Here is a 26431-nt window from a genome sequence, read left to right as displayed (position 1 = left end):
CAATTGAGAGTGACTGATTAATGTCTACTGAGTTTTGTTTTGAGCTAATGAAAATGTTCTGTAATTATATAGTGCTGATGGTTTCACAGCCACTTAATTTACATTTCAAATGGTAAAATGATTAATTTCATGGCATGTGAATTTCACCTCAATTAAATATAAAATAAAATTTAAAAACACTGTCAAATTGTTCTCTACATAGGTAATTATTGTATTATTTCCTGCAATGTAAATGATATATATGTCTAAGAATAGGAAACTCGATAAATAAATCATGTAATACATATGATACACTCTTATGTAATTATATTACTGAATAATTTTGTTCGAATGCACTTGTTTTTAAATGTCAATTGAAAATTGCAGACTCTACATTTTAATATGATATTGTCTAAATCTTTTTTCAAAAATGTGTATAGCAAATATTTGTTAAGAAATGTATCAGAAGTTACCTCCACTCTTTTTAATTTTAGTTCAAATTATCTCCTTCAAAATGCATTTTTATTTTTCCAGTTAATAAAAACACAGGCATTACTTTTATTATTAAATTAAAGGAATACTAAAATTACTTAGTTTTGTTATTTCCCTTATAAGCACTTTTATCATTATTATCTCAGAATTCAGGTTCATTCAGTAGAGCAGCTGACTCTTGGTTTCAGCTCAGGTCATGATCTCAGGGTTCTGGGATCCAGTCCCACTTTGGGCTCTGCCCTCAGTGGAGAATCTTGTGGATTCTCTCCTTTCCCTCTGCCCCTCACCCAGCTGGCTCTCTCTCTCTCTCTCTCTCTCTCTCTCTCAACTCTCTCTCTCTCTCAAATAAATAAATAAATAAATAAATCTTAAAAAAAAAAAACACTTTGGTGCCTACATATTGCTAACAATGTATCAGCTTAATTAACCCAAACTTTTAATGAATTTCTACAATTCCGTGAAATTATCATCAATCTTATTTTTTTAAATCAAATAAAGAAACATGTGTATGAATGTGTATGAGAGGGATTGCAACATTATGATAAATTTTAAGTACTTTCAACTCCTGTCCTACTGGCCTGACAAACAACCACAACTCCTCAATCAATATTAAAATTGGTAGCATTCATTAATTAAATGCGGCTGTATTTATTCTGATCCTCTCCATATGTAATTCTCATACATAGCAAACAGATATAGACACATGCATAGAAAATTATTATTTATGTATCTATCATCTTACACATGACAAGAATGTAAAGTTTCCACTCATCTTCCTCCTCAGAGAGGGTGACTAGAGTCTCATATCAGCATTTGTGTCTCTGATGTTGTATAATAGCCCCCTGGGATATATAATAGACATTTTTCTTTAAAGATTCAGTTCAGTAATATAGATATCAAGGGATTTAGAGGTTTAGGACTGTGCATGTACATATATTGTAGAATTGTGCTGTTTTTACCAATACCCTTAACACCTGGACCAGATGGCATTCAACCTACTATTTTGCTGTCCAGAAACTAAGGTATTAAAATAATATTAAAAGGTGAGAGTAGTAAGATTTTTGTTGTTGTTGTTAGTTCTAAGTTGAATTGGAGGCGATCTACTCCAAAGTAGATCTACTGTTTCTCAAAGGTGATTTTTATCCAAAATTTATGTTTTTATTTTCTATTTTGTCTGACATTGATACTTCCTTCCAAATTTATGTGTTTGATATGTTAGTATGTGTTTTGTTTCCTGAAAATATCTGTGCATAACTTATTGTTTTATATGCATATTTTTAAATATGTAAATTGTGTGTGTATATAAAAATCATTATGTAATATGACCAATTAATAGCACGATTTATTTAATTGACTTTTTTGTCTAATCCAAAATGTATTTTTTTCTCTGCATTATTTTTCTTTGTTTTTTTGGGGGGTTTTCTTTGTTTTATCTATTTTATGAAAGATTTTTTTTTATGAATTTAAGTTTCTGTTGCATGAAGTAGACATCATAGTTCTATTTCTTCTTGTGGTTCCTTTTATGCTTTGCAAAAAATAATATTTAGACAACAGCATAATAATTCTTGAAGTCTGTTAGATAATTTGATTCATTTTTACATTAACTTGTTTACTCACTCAAAAACATCTGTTGATATCTAATATGTGCATGAAAACTTGCTAGACACTGCAAATACAAGTATCAATACAATATGTCCAAATATCAAGTGTTTGGTTAAACTGTGGCTGATTCAAGAACATCAGTAGGTTTTTACAATACCATGATATTAGAATACATAAAAGAGATTGGTCCATCAGAAATCGTATTCCTTACCCATAAAGTTGGCCACTTTTCCAATTATGTCATACTAAGAAGATTTAAGGAATGTTTCTCTGTCCTTTCTGAGAGCGAGTTGAGTCCTTCTGAAGAAGATAATAATTGAAGCTGGATTTGGTGGTGGAAGGACACACAATATAGGGTTGCCAAATCACAAAGCTAATATTACTAGAGTGATCTAAGAAAGGGCAAACATCAATGGAACGAATCACTTATCTGGAACAATCCTAATCATGTTTCATGTTCAAGAGTTTTGCTTCCCTTTTGAAAGATTTCCTGATTTCCAAAAGTTAGTTTAGTTGCAGTTTCTATCTACCCCTGCATGAGTCTGTGATGACACCAGAATGATCTTCAAGGAACTTTCTTATTAATTAGTTTGCCTTGTGTTGCATTGCTATTTCCAAAAGTGTTGCTTTCTGAAGTATCTAATCTTTCATTCTTTGTTTTTTTAAGACTTTATTTATTTATTCATGAGACACAGAAAGAGAGGCAGAGACATACACAGTGGGAGAAGCAGGCTCCTCTCATGGAACCATATACAGGACTGGATCCCTTGATGGGGATCACACCCTGAACCACAAGCAGATGTTCAACTGCTGAGCTACCCAGACATCTCTCTTTCATTCTTTGTGAGAATAAAGATATAGGTAGAAAAACTAATGTCCGGGGCACAGAAGCGAGTCTTGATGAGGAATTTGATCGAATCAATTAAGTTAATAGAGTTAGACTTGGCTAGGAAGGCAGGGAACAGGGAAACAACACTCTCAGACTCTGGCTCTAGCTTCCTAGATATTGTTATTATTTTTTTATTTGAACTTTAATCATGTAATAAACTTGCCCATGGCAAACTAAAAAGAAAAAAAAAAGAACAACTTGGTAAATCTGATACATTCACTATCTTTAACAATATTAACTATTTTCTAATGATGACTAGAAGCTTATTTTGGGAAGGGACTTTAACAAATATGTGGAGAACCAGCTGCAGAGCCTACCTGAGAACTGAATCTCTTAGTTCTAGGGACCCTGGAGATATGAGCGGTTCTGAGTCAGCACACTGAGTCTAGACCACATTGTTCTCCAGATACAGCTCCTCTGCTCCCCCTCCTTGAGTCAATAGCCTATTTTACCTTTTGAAGTAAACATGTTTTTCTCTGCTTCCCAAGTTAATCATTCCTATAGCCTATCTGTTAGCTCTCAATAAAAACTGGAGGAGGCAAAACCTCGGGGTCCAAACCCGAGTCTGGTCTGAGTCCGAGTCGGATTCTCAGTCCCCCTGTCCCCTATATTAAAATTCAGTGAGACACCAAGTCTTTCTTCATTTCGTTGCCTCCGACTATCTTGGATCTGTGGCACAAATACCGTGCTATAAATGCATATATATGATGTGATAAAGGCTGAGAATGAAGCATTGTAAAAAATGAGAAGGTCAAATCCAATATTCATAATAAAGATGAGAAATTCCAGTGTTCTTCAACTCCAAGAACACTAACAACCAGCCATATATTCCTGCAGGAAACAGGTTGGTGGATTATTTTCTGAACAAATGGAGAGTCCCTGAGAAAAGACATGTAACACTGAACTAAGAATATCTGCATTGAGAGAGGTCCCTATTGAAGCTCCCAAAGTAAATGATACCAATTGATGATACTCACTCATCACCTGGAATTTCAAGTTAGCCTTCTAAAGCCTATTCATTAAGTGTAAATTAATAGTCAAACATTGAATGACATTTGAGAAATAGTTCCAAAACTAAAGTTAAAAAACAAAGCAAGATATTAAAAAAAATGTTTGAACCTTAGAAGCTATGAAAACAATAGTGGAATACAAATATATAATTTCTCAATTTATCTTTCTTTAAGTATATGGAATGTCATTACATAGTTTAAGATTAGTATATCCACTAGTCTTTATCAACATTAATTATTGTGTGTTTATATTATGCCCTTAAGATTTGAAATATTGAAAACAAATAGAAGATATTTAGTAGAAACAGATAATGAAAATCTTCTTTCAGTTTTTTATTAAAATATTAATAAATGATGAAAAATGTCTTGGTTATAGTGTAATTTGATTATAACAACACTTCTGTCAAATCATTTATCTTAAACTTGATTTTTTTCATATCTGTTTTATTCATTACTGTGTGACCAGCTGAACTGCTTTATGAAGCAAAGTATGTCCTAGTGGAAGAATGTTACACAAAACCAGAATCAACTGGACTCAGAAATACTGGAAGTTTCTAGGTATATTTCTATCTTTTAGAGTAAGTTGGCATTAGACAGTCCATTAGCATTTTTGGACATCAGTTCTCCAATTTAAAAATGGATGTACTAAATTATGTCATATGTTTTAATGACAATTATCTAACATTCATGAGTATTTCACAAATTCTTGAATACTTGAATTTTTACAAAAGGGATATTCTTATATTCTTTCATCTAATCTGTTATAAAAATATTTCCCTGCGTAAGAATCTCTACTCTGAATCTATACCTTTAGTTGCTAAAAAAATTACAACTCTTTATCAAAACCAAGCTTAAGACCCCAGGCTATAGGATCAGATTGCTTTCATCTTGTTCCCTCCATGACTTGTACAAGATGGAAAGTAATGACCAAGTTTCTAATAACTCCAATGTTCTCTTTCTCAATTATGACAAGGTAGAAATAATATGACCTGTCTTATGGAACATCATGATTCCTGCCACTAGAAATGTCTAATAAATGTCTGTAGCAGAATAAGAAAAATGAAGATGAAGAATATTACACTTCAATATCATTAACCAAATAATGTCAGAGAGATTATTAAGAATAGTAACTTCAAATACTTTTTTTTTCTCTTAGTGAAGGATGCTCCAGGATCTTAGACATTCCAACATCTCGAAGTCCCAAGTCTCTGAGTTCATTCTGTTGGGATTCCCAGGCATTCACACCTGGCAGCACTGGCTCTCCCTGCCCCTGGCACTACTTTACCTCTTAGCTCTCACTGCCAACATCCTTATCCTGATCATCATCAAACAAGAGGCCACACTGCACCAGCCTATGTACTATTTCTTGGGGATCCTGGCTGTGGTAGACATGGGACTGGCTACCACCATCATGCCCAAGATTTTGGCCATCTTATGGTTCAGTGCAAAGGCCATCGGTCTCCCTGAATGCTTTGCTCAGATGTATGTCATACATTGTTTTGTACTCATGGAGTCAGGTATCTTTGTCTGCATGGCTATAGACAGATATGCAGCCATTTGCCAACCACTACGCTATCCATCAATAGTTACTGATTCTTTTGTCATCAAGGCAACTGTGTTCATGGCACTCAGAAACAGTCTGGCCACCATCCCAGTGCCAGTGTTGGCTGCTCAGAGGCACTACTGTTCCAAGAACCAAATTGAGCATTGTCTATGCTCTAATCTTGGAGTCACTAGCTTATCCTGTGATGACAGGACCATCAACAGCATCTACCAGCTATTTCTGGCCTGGACACTGATGGGGAGTGACCTGGGTTTGATTTTTTTATCATATGCTTTGATACTCCACTCAGTGCTGAAGTTGAACTCAACAGAAGCCGCATCCAAAGCCCTAAGTACCTGTACTTCCCATCTCACCCTAATTTTATTCTTTTACACTGTCATTGTTGTCATTTCTATTACCCACAGTGCAACAATGACTCTTCCCCTCATCCCAGTTCTGCTTAATGTACTACACAATGTTATTCCTCCTGCCCTCAATCCCATAGTGTATGCATTCAAAAACAAGGAGCTCAGGCAAGGCTTCTATAAGGCTCTTATCCTGAATATCAAGGGCAACTAACATGGAGAAGAGGCTCACTTAGGTAGTTTACTCATATATTTATCCTTATATTTTCCAATCATTATGCATGGCAGAAATACTATCAAAAAAGAGCACTGTGGCATATTTTCAGTTAATAAATCAAATTGGTGGCAACCAGTGAAGTTTAAAAAAATGCCAACAGGTATGAAATATATGAAATCTTTTTATATATGAAATCTTTGGGTTTCAGGAAAAAAATATTGCAAAAGAGGACCATTATGATGCTTATTGTCTCAAGAGATCTAAGGGAAAGGCAAGTGAAATATACTACCTGAACTTCCTAAGACCTTTTTGCTTCACATTATCTTTTTTCTATCATATTTCACTCTCTTATTTCTTGTTTAAGAATGTCTTTATCCAGATCTCAGTTCATAAGGAAGAAATACTAATTGTCCAAATTAATCATATTCATTAGTTCAAGATATTTCAGTATCCATTGGAATATTTTTTCCCATTATAAATCCCCATGGAAGGATTCTCATTGATCATGTTTATTTTGGGAAATCCTTTCTGAAATAACCAACCATTATCCAAGATCCATAACCTTCATGTATCACTTAGTTAGAAACTAAATAATGCCCTTGGATGCAAAATAGCAAGAATTAAAATCATGAGAATAGTACACTGTTAAGACTATTAAAATATTGCAATCTGAATGTCTAGGAAAAAACTTTACATGAATATCAACAGTAACAATGGTCTTTATAACTTGGTAAAACTTTAACAATTACATATATATAGTTAGAGTACATTAAAATTTTCATATTTTGAACTCAGGGCATCTAACCACTGAATTATTAAACAACTTTGGAGTTTGTATATTTGTAAGATAACTCCCATAGGTTACATGTTGATAAATTGGGCAGGAATGAAAGGGCAGGTTTCAGAATGAGGAGGGATGTTACTAGGACAGTGAGCACTGAAGAAGCAACGTGAGCAAAACATTTCAGGTAATGTGATACACTCTCATAATTTCACTGCTTGTAAAATGTATATCTAACATTATGAATTTAAAAAGTATCAGGATTGCTTTTCATTTTGCTGATGCATGGTTACATTATCCTTTTTTTTAAAAAAAGAAACATTTCATTTTTTTTCATGAGAGATACACACAGAAAGAGAGAGAGAGAGAGAGAGAGAGAGAGAGAGAGAGAGAGAGAGAGGCAGAGACACAGGCAGAGGGAGAAGCAGGCTCCATGCAGGTTAGCCTGATGTGAGACTAGATCCGGGGTCTCCAGGATCATGCCCTGGCTGAAGGAGGCGCTAAACCGCTGAGCCACCCTGGCTACCCTACATTATCCTTAAAAAAATTATCAATGATCAAAACTAAAAGACTATGGTCACGTTTGAGATAATTTTTTAGTCATTTTTAATCCTTTTATTCTGTTATTCCAGACCACTCATTTTTTCAAGGACGCTTCATCCATTTAAAGCCATTCTGCTATTCAGTCCCATCTTACTTGGGGGACTCTCTAAGTCATCTAATTTATAAGTGTTAAATTGTATAAATAAATGCAGGGACTGGATTTCCTTCAGTCAATTCTTTGTTAATATCACAAATCTAGACTTTGAAATGTATTGAAAGTATCAACACTTTAGGAATTCAGGGTAATCTGTTAGTGTAATGTGTTGTTAATTAGTTCATATTTTTGTTAATCAACTGGTTAAGTGATAGGTACAGTCTTGCCCTAGACAAAGTCAAAAGATCTTCCATTTGCATTATCAAAGAACCTTCTTAATTTTCACAATACAGCAGTTCATATCATAGCATATGTACCAATTGTACATCTGTCTGGATCTCTAGACCAAATATCCCATGAAAAGATTAATGACTTATTCATCTCTCTATCAGTAGCATTTGGTTTAATGTCAGAAATATAGTGCAAGTTATAAATCAATACTTTTGATTGAGTAAGTACTTTTTCTTCACTTTAACAGTCACTGACTTACAATTTATATCACAATTAGCATAATACCTAGCTTGTGATGTGTTAAATTTGGAGCTTCTACAGAAGATATTAGTAGTGTGGAAGAACTTTGGGAGTTGCAGGACTATGTCTAAGAGACACACTAAGCCTCATGTAGCCACTTGGAGAAGTTTCATTTCTATCTCCAGATTCTGTCTAACATATGGAGATGTAGAATTGGGTTCAACGTCAGCCAGAGAGATAGACGACACAGATTAAGGCTTATCATCAAGTGTATCCAGACCATGAGTTGCTATTAACAGTATAGTATGTTTTAGCTTGCTAGAAATCTCAGGGTAGTGAATACTAAAACAAAAATGTTTGTTACTCTGGAACCCTTAATACAGGATAAGAGAATAATTTAAAATGTTGCTCAGTAAAATCAACTTCTGAAGCTTAAAATAATGTATGTCTGGTATGATACAGCTCATCTGTCTAATCCAAGTGTAAAATAAAACATATTTTATTCTCATCAAGCAAGTTTATTTTAAATTAATATTATTCATTTTGTTTGAGCTAGTGTTAAAGGTTTGGGTTCATTCATTTGCAACAAGCTGGGGAAGAGCGGGTCTTTCTTTTATTGAGAATTGACCTATTCTTCTGGCAATAATAAGTTGAATTATAGGTTTTTACGTGAAATAAAAATTCTCATCTTCATTGACATAGCAACTGAGATATATGTCTAAAATGATTTCTTCTTTTTTTAAAGATTTATTTATTTATTTATGATAGACAAAGAGAGAGAGAGAGGCAGAGACACAGGAGGAGGGAGAAGCAGGCTCCATGCAGGGAGCCCGACGTGGGACTCGATCCCGGGACTCCAGGATGGCGTCCTGGGCCAAAGGCAGGTGCCAAACCGCTGAGCCACCCAGGGATCCCTAAAATGGTTTCTAAAAAAATTTATAAGTGGTTTCTAAAAAAATTTATAAGTGTCTTTACATGATTCTCTTTTCATCTAGATTTAAACTTTGTCTTGAAAGAGACTATAAAATTTTAATACATGTAAAGTGCATGGTACAATGCCAAGCTCCTTCTCAATATATATTTTTTAGTTATAAAACACATTTTCACTATAAATTTATGTCACCATTAGTGCATGACCTAGCCCATTGTTGCAATCAGCTAAAATTTTTGAGGCAAATATTAAATTAACTAAAAAAAACATTGCTATCTTATTTTTAAAGTAATATTTTAAGTGAGGTATAACAAACACACACAGAAGACACAAATCGTGACTACACAGCATGATTGATTATCACTAAAAGAACACAAGCAAGGTCAATAAATGTTTTTTCTCAGCATCTGAATTGCTCCATTCATGCCCCTTCCAAGTAAGTAATCTAAAAGTTACACCCTCTTAACTTTTATCTACACTGATTAATTTCAGCCTCTTTTTGTACTTTATGTAAATGCCACCTTGCTATTAGCTAAGTAGTCTGTATATAAATGCTTTTAAGTTTTTATACTACAATCAATGCTGTTATCCATAATTCCTAAAATTATTATGTGACTCATATATTTTGTGGTTCAATCTTTTCTATTTTTCTTTATAAAAATTTAGAGAAAAGTAAATGACTATGACTAAATCAATATTTCATTTTTCTCCTTCAGAGCCAGTAGTTGTTTAAGGTGAAGAAATACAGTGCATCAGTTAAAAACTTTAGCTCGGGGATCAGAACATACCATATTTTAAATTCCATTGTGGCAACCTATTATCTGTATGAACTCTTTGAACTTCATCACTAAAATGTGGATGTTAATAGTTGCTTTTATCCACTTAGTAGTATTAGTACATCTTATAAATAAATAAAACAAATGCTGAGCATCTCCAGGTAAGTGGTTTCTCATTTATATTCTGATTTAAAAACACACTATACTATGCTGAGTTCTCCCAGAAGCAGACCTGAGATAAGAATTTCATTTACATGTTTTATTGCCCTGGGTACCATTGACATTTTCACAATATTAATTCTGCCAATCCATGAGCATGGAATATTTTTCCACCTCTTTGTGTCTTCCTCAATTTCTTTCAGAAGTGTTCTATAGTTTTTAGGGTATAGATCCTTTACCTCTTTGGTTAGGTTTATTCCTAGGTATCTTATGCTTTTGGGTGCAATTGTAAATGGGATTGACTCCTTAATTTCTCTTTCTTCAGTCTCATTGTTAGTGTATAGGAATGCCACTGATTTCTGGGCATTGATTTTGTATCCTGCCACACTGCCAGATTGCTGTATGAGTTCTAGCAATCTTGGGGTGGAGGCTTTTGGGTTTTCTATGTACCATGTATCATGTCATCAGCGAAGAGGGAGAGTTTGACTTCTTCTTTGCCAATTTGAATGCCTTTAATGTCTTTTTGTTGTCTGATTGCTGAGGCTAGGACTTCCAGTACTATGTTGAATAGCAGTGGTGAGAGTGGACATCCCTGTCTTGTTCCTGATCTTAGGGGAAAGGCTCCCAGTGTTTCCCCATTGAGAAGGATATTTGCTGTGGGTTTTTCGTAGATGGCTTTTAAGATGTTGAGGAATGTTCCCCCTATTCCTACACTCTGAAGAGTTTTGATCAGGAATGGATGCTGTATTTTGTCAAATGCTTTCTCTGCATCTAATGAGAGGATCATATGGTTTTTGGTTTTTCTCTTGCTGATATGATGAATCACCCTGATTGTTTTACGAGTGTTGAACCAGCCTTGTGTCCCGGGGATAAATCCTACTTGGTCATGGTGAATAATTTTCTTAATGTGTTGTTGGATCCTATTGGCTACTATCTTGTTGAGAATTTTTGCATCCATGTTCATCAGGGATATTGGTCTGTAATTCTCCTTTTTGGTGGGGTCTTTGTCTGGTTTTGGAATTAAGGTGATGCTGGCCTCATAGAACGAATTTGGAAGTACTCCATCTCTTTCTATCTTTCCAAACAGCTTTAGTAGAATAGGTATGGTTTCTTCTTCAAACGTTTGATAGAATTCCCCTGGGAAGCCATCTGGCCCTGGACTTTTGTGTCTTGGGAGGTTTTTGATGGCTGCTTCCATTTCCTCCCTGGTTATTGGCCTGTTCAGGTTTTCTATTTCTTCCTGTTCCAGTTTTGGTAGTTTGTGGCTTTCCGGGAATGTGTCCATTTCTTCTAGATTGCCTAATTTATTGGCGTATAGCTGTTCATGATATGTTTTTACAATCGTTTGTATTTCCTTGGTGTTGGTAGTGATCTCTCCTTTCTCATTCATGATTTTATTAATTTGAGTAACTTCTTGCAAGAAACATCCACGAAGGCAAAAGAAACAAAAGCAAAAATGAACTATTGGGACTTCATCAAGATAAGAAGCTTTTGCACAGCAAAGGATACAGTCAACAAAACTCAAAGACAACCTACAGAATGGGAGAAGATATTTGCAAATGACGTATCAGATAGAAGGCTAGTTTCCAAGATCTGTAAAGAACTTATTAAATTCAACAACAAAGAGACAAACAATCCAATCATGAAATGGCCAAAAGACATGAAGAGAAATCTCACAGAGGAAAACATAGACATGGCCAACACGCACATGAGAAAATGCTCTGCATCACTGGCCATCAGGGAAATACAAATCAAAACCACAATGAGATACCACCTCACACCAGTGAGAATGGGGAAAATTAACAAGGCAGGAAACCACAAAGTTTGGAGAGGATGTGGAGAAAAGGGAACCCTCTTACACTGTTGGTGGGAATGTGAACTGGAGCAGCCACTCTGGAAAACTGTGTGGAGGTTCCTCAGAGAGTTAAAAATAGACCTGCCCTATGACCCAGCAATTGCACTGCTGGGGATTTACCCCAAAGATTCAGATGCAATGAAACGCCGGGACACCTGCACCCTGATGTTTCTAGCAGCCATGTCCACAATAGCCAAACTGTGGAAGGAGCCTCGGTGTCCATCGAAAGATGAATGGATAAAGAAGATGTGGTTTATGTATACAATGGAATATTCCTCAGCCATTAGAAATGAGAAATGCCCACCATTTGCTTCGACGTGGATGGAACTGGAGGGTATTATGCTGAGTGAAATAAGTCAATGGGAGAAAGACAAACATTATATGGTCTCATTCATTTGGGGAATATATTAGTGAAAGGAAATAGAGGGGAAAGGAGAAGAAATGGTTAGGAAATATCAAAAAGGGAGACAGAACATGGAAGACTCCTAACTCTGGGAAATGAACTAGGGTGGTGGAAGGGGAGGTTGGTGGGGGGTGGGGGTGACTGGCTGGTGGGCACTGAGGGGGGCACTTGAGAGGATGAGCACTGGGTGTTATTCTGTATGTTGGTAAATTGAATACCAATAAAAAATAAATTTATTATTAAATAAAAAATAAGTGCCCCCCATATTAAATAAATAGATATTGAATTCTTCAGGAAAAGAGACTATATCTTGTCTAATTCTATTAAATAAAGTTTAAAAAAATACAAGGGGGTCTATGATGCTGCAAAGTTGTGGCTATCTTTGGGAACCAAATGAAAGCCACTGCAAGCTAGAAATGTCCTGTAGTTGGGTCTGTCAGTATAGGTACACTTAAGATCTGTGCACTGTACTCTATATAAGTTATATTTTAATTTAAAGAGATGCATGACAATAAAGACCTCATAGAAATGGTTGACATAGCTGAATTTACTCATATGTATTAGATCAGCAATTCTTAAAATTATTGGTCTTACTATTCAATTTACATTATTAAATCTTACTTAAACTCTAAAGTGCTTTTGTTTTTATGGTTCACATCCACAAATATTATATATGTTCAAAATTAAAACAAAAATTTTTGAATTTTACATATTATTTTTTAAATAGAAATAAAACTATTACCACAAAACTATTTATGAAAAATAATATATTTTTAAATACAAAAGTAGTAAGAAGGGTCATATTATTTTATATTTTTGCAAGTATTTTAATCCCTGGCTAATAGACAACTAGATTCTCATATCTATTTCTGCATGCAACCTCCTGAAGTAAGTTTTTTGTTTGATATTTATGGAGAAAGTATGACTTTGCATAGATATATATTTGTAAGAGGGAGGAGCTGAGATTTTGGTACCTTTTTTAGTTAATTGTGAATATTCCTCTTTGATACAACATCTCAAATCAACAATGGTAGTTTTGTAAAGATTAGTTGCAATGTAATAACTGAAACTTATCCAGGAACTTTGGTACTCTGTTGCATTAAAACCCATTGGTCTATAAGAGACATCCGTATTGGAAAAGAAGTTAAACTGTCACTATTTGCAGATGGCATGATATTATACATGGAAAGTTCTAAGCATTCCAGGAAAATGCCACTAGAAATAATAAATTAATTCAGTACAATTATAGAGTACAAAATCAATCCCTAGAAATTGGTAGCATTTCTATACCCTAGTAACAAATTATCAGAAAGAGAAATAAAAAAAAAACATTTAAAATAGCACCAAAAACAATAAAATACCTACAAATAAATTTAACCTTAGAGATGAAAATCTGTACTCTGAAAACTAAGAAACCTTGTGAGGAAAAAAATTTAAAATGATACAAAGAAATGGAAAGACATTCCATGCTCATGAATTGGAAACATGAATATTGTTACAATGTCCATACTACCCAAAACAATCAACAAATTCAATGTAATTCCTATCAAAATGCCAACAACATTTTTCACAAAACTATAACAATCCTAAAATTTGTACAGAACTTCAAAAGATCCTGAATAGCCAAAACACTCTTCAGAAAGAAAAACAAAACTAGAGGTCTCACAATATGAGATATCAAGTTATACCACAAACCTGATTAATCAAAATATGGTACTGGCACAAAGATAGACACATAGATCTAAGGAACAAAATAGAGAGCCAAGAAATAAACTGATGCTTATATGGTTAGTTAATCTATGACAAAGGAGGCAATAATATACAATGGGGGAAATTCAATCTCTTCAGTAAACAGTGCTGGGAAAACTGGTCAGCTACATACAAAAGAGTGAAAATGGGCCACTTGCTTATGCCGAGTTCATACACAAAAATGAACTCAAAATGGACTAACGACCTAAATGTGACATCTGAAACCATTAAGATCCTAGAAGAGAATACCAACAATAATTTCTCTGACATTGGTCTTAACAACATTTTTCTAGACATATCTCTTCAATCGAGAGAAACAAGAGCAAAAATAAAGTATTGGGACTACACCAAAATAAAAAGTTTTTTCATTTGCACAGTGAAGGAAACAACAAAACAAAAAGGCAACCTACTGAATGGGAGAAGATATTTGCAAATGACATGTCCAATAAGGTTAATTTTTGAACTATATAAAGAACTTACACAATTCAATACCATTAAAAAATGGGCATGGGGGACACCTAGCGGTAGAGCATCTGCCTTCAGCTCAGGGCGTGATTCTGGGATCCGAGTCCCACCTAGGGGTCCTTGCATGGAGCCTGCTTTGCCCTCTGCCTATGTCTCTGCCTCTCTCTCTCATGAATGAATAAATAAATCATTAAAAAAATGGGTATGGGGGATCCCTGGGTGGCGCAGTGGTTTGGCGCCTGCCTTTGGCCCAGGGCGCGATCCTGGAGACCCGGGATCGAATCCCACGTCGGGCTCCCGGTGCATGGAGCCTGCTTCTCCCTCTGCCTGTGTCTCTGCCTCTCTCTCTCTCTCTCTCTCTCTCTCTCTCTCTCTCTCTCTATCATAAATAAATAAAAAAAAGAAACACTCCTCATACTCTATTCAATCATTCCTCAGGCTTTCATTCTCAAAGTTAAACATCAGCTTCATTTCTAACACCAAAATTAGTTTTGCAACCTTGTGAACTTTATCTAAATGAAATCACACGATGCATATTACTTGGTCTTTTTCAGTCAACATTTTATTTGAATAGGCTACTATTATTTATTCAGTTTGGATGTTGATGGAAATACATTCTGGGTATATATGAATATGCTGCAACTTACATCTTTTAGAAGTTTTCTGGTGGACATATGTATACACTACTAGATATACAGTTGATAAACTTGTGAAAGAAAGTAGGAGAAAAGAACTTGGGAAAGAAGAATGAACTCCAAATGGTTTTGGCAGAAGAATGTTGAGATAAATAAATTAGCACAGACATTGATGAACACAGCTCCTGTTTTGCCAGGGATTTAAATTTTTTAAAAAGTTCAGAACTCTAGTCCTAGTGGTCCAACAATTGTCCCCAGTGAGTAAGAGTCTTTTAAGAACACAGAATTTCAGGAGAGAAAGTCTGCCTAATGGGCATAGTGGTACCCTTTAAAGGAAGTAAAAGAACTAAAGTTCCATGGAAGTATTTCCTGTGGCCAGATATCTGTTTTCATTTGGAGAATTCCTTATAGACTTGGTGATTTCAGCCTGGCTAAGAGAATCCAACTTCTCAAAAGATTCTACTTAAATGCTATGAGAATTGTCCTTTCCCTTAAGCAAGAATCTAATAACACTTTCTCGTATCTGCTTGGTTTTCACCCCATACACAATAGGGTTCATTGTGGGAGGCATGAGCAGATAGAGATTAGCCATAATAATGTGTATGTGTGGAGGAATGGTGTGTCCCCCAAACCGGTGGGTAAAGAAGGTGAAGAAGGCTGGGACATAGGTGATGACAATGGCACAGATGTGGGCAGTACATGTGCTGAAGGCCTTCTGCTGAGCATCTGCTGATGAGAGACTCACAACTGCTCGAAGGATCATTGTGTAGGAGACTGTGATGCACAAGATATCAAAGCCCCCAATCAGAAGGGCAACCATTAAACCATAGATGGCATTGATCCTAACATTGCCACAGGATACCTTGGCCACAGACATGTGGTCACAGTAGGTGTGCGGTATGACATTGCCCTTGCAGTATGGCAGGCGCTTGGTAAGGTAAGTGAAAGGGATAACAAGCATTACACCTCTAAGAAAAGTGAGGAGTCCAGCCTTGGCAATGACTGAATTAGTAAGGATAGTAGCATAGCGCAGGGGGTAGCAGATGGCCACATAGCGGTCCAGAGCCATGAGCATGAGTACCCCAGACTCCATCCCTGTAAAAGTGTGCACAAAGAACATTTGGGTCAAGCAGGCCTTAAAATCAATCTCCTTGAGGTTGAACCACAATATGCAGAGTGTGTTGGGAAGAGTGCTGGTGCACATGAGCACATCTGTGAAGGAAAGGAGAGCTAGGAAGATGTACATAGGTCTGTGCAAGGTCTCTTCAGAGTAAATGAGGTACATGAGGCCAAAGTTCCCTGTGATGGCAATGCTGTACATGGTGCACAAGGGCAAGGAGATCCACAAATGTACTTCTTCCAGCCCAGGGATGCCATTTAGGATGAATGAAGCTGGAGTTAGGTTGGTACCATTTAGGAATGACATAACATCTGTTGGAATTTCATGGTACATCAGTTACAAAATTGCTCTGTAAGCAGGAAAAAAAAATGGTTCAAAGAGTAACTGACCAGCAGGATTTTGTTCCTAATAATGGAAAATTTGTCTTTCTTGTAGATTAATCACTAGATATGGTCTTTTATGTTGACTATGTGACATATACACTGATTGGGTCCATGTCTTAAGCATTAGATATTGACAAGATAAACTGACTGAATTTAGTGGGTGTGCTGAATCTGGATGTATCTAGGGTGTTTGGTTATCATGGTTTTGTTATCACAATTTGCTGTCCATTCTCCCAGGTGAAGCTGGTTACAAACTGACCAATTGGAGGATCAAAAATTGATTAAATATTTGCCATGTGCTAAGGGCTCATCATTTTAGTCAGAGATACCCATTCCATTCTGAAATGTTAACAATTTTCAATGCTTCTTGTAGGCTCACCTTTCTAAAATAATCAGTTTTATTAATGGGCACCATGACAAATGATTTCAAGGCATTAATTTTAGCATAAATTTCTCCCCTTTTGGTTTAAAGGAAACTTAAATTCAGAAAACTACAAATCATAGAATGATCTTAAAGGTAAAACAATAATTATCTTATTAATATCATTAAATAGTCCCCTATTATTGATTTTGGATCACTACCACCGTAAATAGTGGGTGAAGAATCACTGGGAATGCAGTAACTTATGAGACATTAATGTTGTTCTAAGGTTAGAGTCTAATCCAATGTGAATAGAGATACTCATCACTTTAAAACAACGGACATTTACTTTAAGCACATAAAACTTTATTTTCTCTCTGTATTACAGTTTTAGGGAGCCATAGAATTGAATATTTCTCAGTCTACATAATTTTCAAAACTTATACTTTTTCTAGTACAAGGGAGATATTCATACATTTTTAACGCCCATAAAAAAGGAAGCTGTGGAAGAATAAGGACTGACAAAAACATTTAAAAATAGTAAGGAGGATAATATTTGGTGTGATAGTATATTGTGAGGAGATAAGAACAAAGTTATGAGCATGTGGTGGATGCAAATAGGATGCAAAAGCCTGATGAAGTGGGATATGTGGGGCTGGAATATGCTAATTTGGAAAAAAATGTATGAGTAGTGAAATAAGAGGGTAGTCCTATCAAGTTGAAGGGAAAATAGTCTCTGAAAAAAAAAATTTATAGTGTCTCCTAAACATATGAGAGGTGACCTCCCTGCCACTTCAGAGGTGTCTCTGTTGGAAGTCTAAGACTGTAGGTTTTTGGCTCTGCTCTCCTCATATGTCTTTTATAAAAATTTATATCTTTATTTTTTTAAAAGATCAAGGCTGAGTATATGAAATCTAGAAGCGCTTAGAGTTGAGAGATAATTCACATATCATAACTATGAGATGAGATGAAAGCAATTTCCTGAAAGGAAAAGTGAACCAGAAACAGAAAACTATGGAATAAGGCTGTATCACTCTTCTGTTTCCTTCCACTGCATCTTGGAAATACTCGTTTTAACTTCCATAGCCAGTGGGACTGATTACCTCTCTTTAGAATACTCCTCACAAGGATTATATCTCAATAGCTGAAACATTCATGTTTTAATCAAAAGTGAAAAAAAAGCAGCTGTATGGTAGGGTACACTGTGTCTTTTCAAAAGTTAGGGGAATAACCCTACCTGACAAATATGTTATGCCTCATCTCAGCTCAGCTATCATAATTTGCTCCCATTCCCTTAATAAGAATGCACCCCAAATTCAGAAATCTGCTCACCCTGAAAGCTACTGGAGTTCTTCAAGGAACTGAAGACATATCCACAGATTAAGTCATATTCATGTCTATGTGATGTTTTTGGTCCTGCAGGAAGGATCTGAGACCTATTTGAGACCATGAGGAGGTAGGAGGAGGGAAGTTTTCTATTCTGTGTGTCTGTGTGTGTGTGTGTGTGTGTGCATGCAAGTGCATGTATGTGTGTGTTAGGTGTGTGATATAGTCTAAAGTTGGGAGCTGGGAAAACTTAATTGCTACCATCTCTTTCTACTATAGTCTCAGAGGAGAATGATTTCTTGTGTGTGTTCATAAGGAAAAAAAAAAAGACTTAGGAATCAGATATATCTGGGTCCTAAGGACCCTGGCTCAGCCATTGGGAATTGTCTTAGGAATTATTTTCTCCCAAATTATAGTCTAAGACTTTTGAGGGAATATTTTTATAGGTACAACAAAGCATATGTATATCTGAAATAATTTAGACTTTCAGAATGAAATCTTTTTGGGAGAAAGACCCTGTCTTCTACCTTTTTCAGAATTTAGAACAATGTCATGCACAAAATTGGTATGGAAAAAATATTTTGAGGGAAAAATTAAATAATCTTGGTATACAAAAATTGAGCTTTATATGTGATCTTGTATTTAGTGTTCTTGATAAATTTACTTTTTAATGTTAACATTTTATATAGATTATTTTGGATTATCTAGATATATAGCATCTCTTTGTGAATGATGAACATTTTATTCTCCCTTTCTTGTATTTTTTTGGTATTTTTTCCTTTCCTTATGACACTAGCTATAACACTCCTCTTGTGCAATATTTAACAGGAGGAGTGATCAAGGACATCTTTTTTTCTTCTAGTACTAAAGCCTACTAGGGCTAGAGAAACCTGGTTCTAAACAATCGTGAAAATTTGAATTTATGCTATAGCTCAAAAGCACAGCAGTACAACAATAAAAGTTATTATAAAATAAAAAGAGGTCACTTGTTTGGAATAAATCTTATTTGACTAACTACTTATAGTAACATACAATAATTTATAATAATGTGCCTGTGCTTGCTGGTTGATAAATTCTCTTGGACTTTCAGGTGTACCCCCATACCCTCCACACACATATACCTTGATACAAACATTTGGGATGTTCAGGAAAGTGTAATTCATTGCTGAGAAGAAAATTCTGGATTAATATCAAATAAATCACCGTCATGAATATCTGCTATAGATTTTTATAGGTATGTTTTTTTCCAGCTATATTGAGATATAATTGACATATTGTGTAAGTTTGTGTAAGGTTAAGGGGTACGATGTGATTATTTGATACAAAATATTTGCCACAATACTATTGTTTAACATGATTAACCTCATATAGTTACCATTCTATTGTTGTTATTGTGGTGAGAACATTAGAGCTCTACTCTCATAGCAACTTTCAAGCATACAATACAATATTGTTGACTATAGTCATCATGCTGTACATTAGATTCTCTAAAACTTCTTCATTTTACAACTGTATAAGTTTGTACCCTTTGATCAACATCTCCCAAATTTCCCTAACCTTCCCCACTGGCATCCACCATTCTACTGTTTCAATGAGTTTGATGTTCATAGATTCCACACGTAAGTGAGATCATAAAATATGTGTTTCTCTGCCTGACCTACTTCACTCAGCATAACGCCATAATCTTGTCATAAATGGCAAGATTTCCCTCTTTCATATGAATGATATTCTGTCAAATACATATGCTACATTTTCTTTACCCACCCATTCATCTCTACACACTTTAGTTGTTTCCATGTCCTGGCCTGTTGTGATAATGCTGCAATGAACATGACAGTGCAGATATTTCTTTGAGATAATGATTTTATATCTTCAGATATAAACCTAGAAGTGAGATTGCTGGATCATATGGTATTTCTATTTGTAATTTTTTGAGGGAACTCTATGCTGTTTTCCACAGTGGCTGCACCAATTTGCATTCCCACCAACAGTGCACCAGAGTTTCCCTTTCTCCACAACCTCTCCAAAATTTGTTATCCACTGTTTTTTGATAATAGCCATGCTAACAGATTTAGGAGGATCTCCTTGTGGTTTCAATTCACATTTCCTTGAGGATTAGTGATGTTAAGCATTTTTTTATGTTCTTGCTGTCCATTTGTATGTCTTCTTTGAAAAACATCTCTTTAAGTCCTCTGAACATTTTTAATAAAATCATGAGGGTTTTGCTTTTTTTCCTGAGCTATATAAATTGCTTATATATTTTGGATGTTAATCCCTTACCAGATATATGGTTTGTAAATACCTTCTTCCAGCCTTCAGGTTGCCTTTTCATTTTGTTGATTGCTTGTTTTGCTGTGCAGAATTTTTTTAGTTTAATACAATCTCACTTTATTTTTGCTTTTGGTGTCATATCCAAAAAATCATTGCCAAGACTTAAGCCAAGGAGATGGTCCCCTACATTTTCTTCTAGAAGTTTTATGGTTTCACATCTTGCATTGAAGTCTTCAACCATTTTGAGTCCATTTTTTGTGAATATTGTAAGATGGGGTTCTAGGGCTCTTGATTATGTCCCTTTGGTCTAGTCTGTTTTTATGCCAATCCCATACTGTTTTGAGTACTATGTTTTGTGACATAATTTGAAATTAGAGAGTGTGATGCTTCCAGCTTTGTGAGTGTTGGTGACTTATTCTTTTTAATTTGCTTCTTTTATATCATTTTATGGATTTATAATTCATTTATTCACTCACTTGCATTATTGGATATTTTTTTGTTTCTTTTTGGGGGCTATTATGAGTAAACCTGTTCCTGACATTCATAGGCAAGTCTTTGTATAGACATATATTTTCAAATTTCTTATGCATATATCCAGGAGTAGAATTGCTGAGTCATATAGTAGGTGCATGTCTAAGTTTTGAAGCTAGAATTGAGGAACTCCGGGAAGTTCAATATGGTTCTAGATTTATACTGCAATGGACACCAGACAGTTCCTATGTTCCATCAGAGAAAGGTTGTTAAAATTTGGAGATAATTATTGAGGATTTTCCCTCTGGCTCAAATATATTCTCTTTTTAATTTTTTTAATTGGAGTTCAATTTGCCAACATATAGCATAACACTTAGTGCTCATCCTCCAGGTGCCCCCCTTAGTGCCCATCACCCAGTCACCCCAACCCCCTGCCCACCTCCCTTTCCACTACCCCTTGTTCATTTCCCAGAGTTAGGTGTCTCTCATGTTTTGTCACCCTCATTGATATTTTCTCTCCTTTCCCTTTATTCCCTTTCACTGATTTTTGTATTCCCCAAATGAATGAGACCATATAATGTTTGTCCTTTTCCGATTGACTTAATATATTCTAAATTCGTGTATCCTCCACTTTTTGAGAGTTTGTGTTATATCACTTCACTTTTACAAAAGATCTACATTAGTACTGTTTTTACTAAATGAAAACAAAAATGAAGGAGATTTTCCCTTGTACCTAAAATGTCTAAAACCAAAACTAATGGTCAGTGTTTGCTGTGCAATGAGGTGTTATAGAGGCAGCGCACACCTGAGCAGCCAGAGCAGCCCCACTTGCTCCTTCCTCAGGAAACACACTCAGCATCTCAGCATCAAGCCTTCATGGCCTTGAAATGTGTCTAGGAGCATCTGTGTTTTATCTCCATGTATTCTGTGCACCCATTAATAAGATGTACCTTAAAGTATCAGAAAAGCCCAAGAGATTATCTCAGGGTCTGGAAATGCTCACAAAATTTTCTATATAAATTAGTGGCAAATGTCTCTTTGTTTTATGCCACTTCATAGAACACTCTATTTTCAGATAACAGGGAAAATTTGTATAGATCTAGTTTCAACAAAGCTAAATTTTATCTCTTGTCCATTAGAAGAGACCCACAGGACATCTATTTGCGAAGTGTCAAAAAAAAAGTTTTCTTTGGCTTAGAAAATCCCCAGAGAAGCCACTAAGTGCTGATATATGGGATTCCTAACCAATGTTGTACAACTTCCTGAACAATACCACTCAAGAATGGAGACTTAAAAGCATCACACATCAGGGTGAGTTTGGGCAATTCAGAGGAAAAGCATATATAAGATGCACAGAAAATCTGCAACTAAATAGCAGGGATTTGAGTCAGAAAGTGACTGAATGTGAAGGACTAAATTATCTCACTCTAGACTTCTGAATGGATTTACAAACTGCCTGGAAGAGGGAGGAGAAGTGGGGAAAAACAAAGTGCAATTAATAGCACCATAGTCTAATGTGCTAAGGACCAGAAATAATGTTACGAACAAGCAAATATCTGCACCATAATAGAAAAACTCTTCTCTCTGTAGATGGAAGAGTCTTCCTTAGGAAGTGCTAAGATCTCTATGAATGAAAATGAAATAGTCCAAGAGTTGAAAGGAATTCCGGTGACTATGTACCCCAACTTCTTAGCAACATTCATGACACATGTTATTCCCCCTTTGCTTGAATACATCTGATGATAGTAATCTTGTTATCTTACTAGAGATGTATGTATGCATGAATGAATAACAATATTTGATCCCAGACCCATTTTCTTATAACTTTTCTTATTCATCATATGTGTGGTTAAAGTGTGGAAAATAATACAAAGGGCAATTACTTGCACTCCATGTACTTGTGTCAGTTTTATCTCCAGTTTGACTAACAGACAAACAAAATCCCTGTAGGATTCTAGATATCTTGAAGTCATATTACCCACCCTCCAGATATTCTGATTTTTCAATATGCACACTAGTTTGTTAAGGTATTTATATTCAATCAAGAAGACCAACCAAAAAGGACATTTTGAATTTAATTCATTCATTTATTCTAAAACTTTTTTCTTGTGCCAGTTACTACATTACATGCAAGAGACAGAGCAGTGAACAAAGTAGACAGAAATTCTGAGCATATAGATTTTATATTCTAGTGAGGGATTAAGTACAATACTATTTGCTGTGGAATAAAGAAAATCTGGAAAGCAAGACGTTATGCCAAGATTGCCAAGATTGGCAGAGGTCTGGGGCTTGCAATTTTGAATTAAGGTAAGGAAAAACCTTACTTTGAGTCTGACACTGAAACTATTAAGGTATGTACCATGGTATCTGTGGAACAACAGCAGGTAGTGAAAGTGGTGAGTGGAAATTCTGAACTGTGTTCATTTTTGCTAAGTTTGAGAAGCCTCCAGTAGGTATGGATAGACTGAGAGGATCAGAGTTAGAGCAAGGGGAGATTGAAAAGAGTTCTAATTTTACGGGATGTTGTAAACAAATATAGAAATGCTGGCTTTTGCTCCGAATGCGATGTAAGGATACTAGAAGTTTTGAGGGGTGCCTAGACATTGTTTTGTTTCATTTATTTTTTAAAGCAAGATAATGTAATATTACTAAAGGTAATTATGGTAGCATTATATATTTTGCTTATTATATTCCAAGTTGTGAAAATTTCCGCGATTTACTTAACTTTTCCAGGGTTTGTGTAATTTACAGTCAAGCAAATTGCTTCAACAAAATCATCAGTTATAATCCTTTTCTGTTTCTTAGAAAAAAATGCTTTTATCTTTTTTTAATATGTTGGTATTATTTATACAGCATCATTTGAAAAGTTTTCCACTTGTTAAAAGTAATGAGTAAAAACAAACAAATTACTTATATAGAAAAACCTTAGGCTAAATTATCTCCTTTTCTCTCTCCCTCACATACACAGACATACGTAAGACAGAGAAAACAGAAGTAATCAAAACTGAAACTACGGTAAAGACTGTTATACAGGGGAGATTAAAATATAACAAAAGAATATATATTTTTGAGAATGCAATAAAATATACAACATAATGTTGTGGAAAATGAATAACTCAAGTTGCAAACAACTTGAGAAGGACTTTTAAAAAATAAAAGTTAAAGAAAGATTTTTTCAAAACAAAACAGAGGAAAAGATCATGGAGTCATAATTTTAATCAAAAAGCTTTCAGGTTAAATCCATACCCCAGAACATAGAAGAAAGGTAGAAAACTAACTGTTAAAAAAAAAAACTAATAAAGAAAGCTTTCACTACATAGAACTTAACAAAGCAATTGGCTAACTGTAAAAACTAAAATCTTTCATGTTTACCAACAACTATCAGATATACAGTGTAAAATGAACATGGCCATGATTTGTAAGTTGTAACTTATTATGTAATTTTTAGCTCATCAACCCCTCTGTGACTATTCTGAGTTGGAAAATCCAGACTCACAAAGCTTAGACTTATATAGTCTAGATCATACTAAGCCCCATAACAGCTGTGTATAATAAGTAGGTGCTCACATTTCTTAATTGACTATAATATAGTAAACACATCTACAAAGAAAGACCTCTTAGAAGAAGAGAAATTATGTGAGGAGTTTAAAAAATCAGTGTTTAAACAGGGCCTATACATTGAAAATCATTCAAGGGGGCAAAAACAAGCACTAGTGAATGGCCTGAGAATATGAACACATACACCGAGACAGTTTACAGTATAAAACCAAGGGAGATCAGGTCTCTATTATAATGTTTGCATCATTTTTAGTATTCTTTTGATTCATTAAGAGGCCCAAGACTACTTAGTAGGATCACATAACACAGTGTGGGTACAAAAAGATTATTTTTCTCCTAAGTTTATTATTTATGTCATGTAAAATATTTGTTCATCTTTGATCTCAGACTGAAATTAATCTCACTACTATCTTCTTGTGTAGGACATCCATCTTTACTGGCACAGAAGTAACATGCTTAGCAGTTGACTACCATGCATGGAGCCAACAGCTCCAGCCTGACACCAAGATACTTCATCCTTAATGGGATTCCTGAACTAGAAGCCTTACACACTTGGATCTCCCTGCCATTCTGCTTCATGTACATCATCACTGTCCTGGGGAACTGTGGGCTCATCTACCTCATCAGCCATGAGGAGTCCCTGCATCGGCCCATGTATTACTTCCTAGCTTTACTGTCCCTTACAGATGTTAGTGTGTGCACTTCATTTGTCCCTAATATGTTATGTATCTTTTGGTTCAACCTCAAAGAGATTGACTTTAATGCCTGCCTTGTGCAGATGTTTTTCATCCACATGCTGACCGGTATGGAGTCTGGCGTGCTCATGCTTATGGCCCTGGACCGCTATGTGGCCATTTGCTACCCTCTACGTTATTCTACCATCCTCACCAACATGGTAATTACCAAGGTTGGGTTTGCCACCTTCAGTCGAAGTGTGTTGCTCATGATCCCATTCACTTTCCTGATTAGGCGTCTTCCCTACTGCAAGGGCAACCTCATTCACCACACCTACTGTGACCATATGTCTGTAGCCAAAGTGTCCTGTGGCAACATCAAGATTAATGCCATCTATGGTCTCATAGCTGCCATACTGATAGGAGGATTTGATATGTTCTGTATCTTCATGTCTTACACCATGATTATCCGTGCTGTAGTGAATCTGCCATCTTCAGATGCTCGGCACAAAGCCTTCAGCACCTGTACATCACACATATGTGCTATTGTCATCACCTATGTCCCAGCCTTCTTCAACTTCTTTACTCATCGTTTTGGGGGACACACCATACCTCACCACGTTCACATTTTTATAGCCAATCTCTACCTGTTGTCGCCTCCCACCTTGAATCCAATTGTCTATGGAGTGAAAACCAAGCAGATCCGTGAAGGAGTGATCAAATTGTTTTTAGAGAGAAATATTTTGAGGATGAGCTAAATTTATGGTATATAATTCTGTATGTAGCATAAAGGTAAAGAAAAAAGTTATGAAGAAAAAGAATAAATGCAAAATTCATAACCATAAGGTCAGAAGAAAACACTTGTCGATAGTCTGTTACAATATTTATGAAACAATCTCAAAGAATTTATAATTCAAGACCTCTAACTTGATAGAAAAAATAAAATATGAAAAGATTGTATTTCCTATATAGTTTAACTTTAGTTAGACCTGGTGGAATGAATTCATAGAATGGGAAATCTAGAATTTGAAGTAAGCTCTTGATGATTACTCCTCTTTGGTCTAGGGCATTCTGAGAGAGTACACAGAAAAGAAAAAAGCAGGTCAGACAGCTGAGAGACTCCAGAGTATTAGAGAAAGCACTTATCCTAACTGTCTTGGTTATTGTAGGGAAGTCAGAAATATTTCCCCAGAATGTTTGTGTTGAATTCCATAGGTCCTGTCATCTTTTTTTATTTAATATTTAAGT

General features: G+C 35.4%; 3 protein-coding genes across 3 annotated transcripts; 2 read left to right on the top strand and 1 right to left on the bottom strand.

Moving 5' to 3' along the window:
• The first annotated feature begins 5134 nt into the window (after nt 1-5134).
• On the top strand, nt 5135-6094 carry LOC129504846 (putative olfactory receptor 56B2). Its single transcript, XM_055317726.1, has one exon. It carries the CDS (start codon nt 5135-5137, stop codon nt 6092-6094), a length of 960 nt encoding a protein of 319 aa, XP_055173701.1.
• Nucleotides 6095-15482: 9388 nt separating this feature from the next.
• LOC129505036 (olfactory receptor 52N1) lies at nt 15483-16445 on the bottom strand. The gene has a single exon (XM_055317964.1). The coding sequence runs from the start codon at nt 16443-16445 to the stop codon at nt 15483-15485; it is 963 nt and encodes a 320-aa protein (XP_055173939.1).
• Nucleotides 16446-24981: 8536 nt separating this feature from the next.
• Nucleotides 24982-25941, top strand: LOC129504845 (olfactory receptor 52N2-like). Its single transcript, XM_055317724.1, has one exon. It carries the CDS (start codon nt 24982-24984, stop codon nt 25939-25941), a length of 960 nt encoding a protein of 319 aa, XP_055173699.1.
• The last annotated feature ends 490 nt before the right edge of the window (nt 25942-26431 follow it).

This window comes from Nyctereutes procyonoides, unplaced genomic scaffold (genome assembly GCF_905146905.1).
Source record: "Nyctereutes procyonoides isolate TBG_1078 unplaced genomic scaffold, NYPRO_anot_genome, whole genome shotgun sequence".
NCBI lineage: Eukaryota > Metazoa > Chordata > Mammalia > Carnivora > Canidae > Nyctereutes > Nyctereutes procyonoides.
Note: the sequence above shows the minus strand (reverse complement) of the source record. Positions and strands in the feature narration are given on the sequence as shown.

What these genes read in the sequence shown, in the direction of transcription:
- LOC129504846 (XM_055317726.1), top strand. Translation starts at nt 5,135, where the DNA reads ATGCTCCAGGATCTTAGACATTCCAACATCTCGAAGTCCCAAGTCTCT.
- LOC129505036 (XM_055317964.1), bottom strand. Translation starts at nt 16,445, where the DNA reads ATGTCATTCCTAAATGGTACCAACCTAACTCCAGCTTCATTCATCCTA.
- LOC129504845 (XM_055317724.1), top strand. Translation starts at nt 24,982, where the DNA reads ATGCATGGAGCCAACAGCTCCAGCCTGACACCAAGATACTTCATCCTT.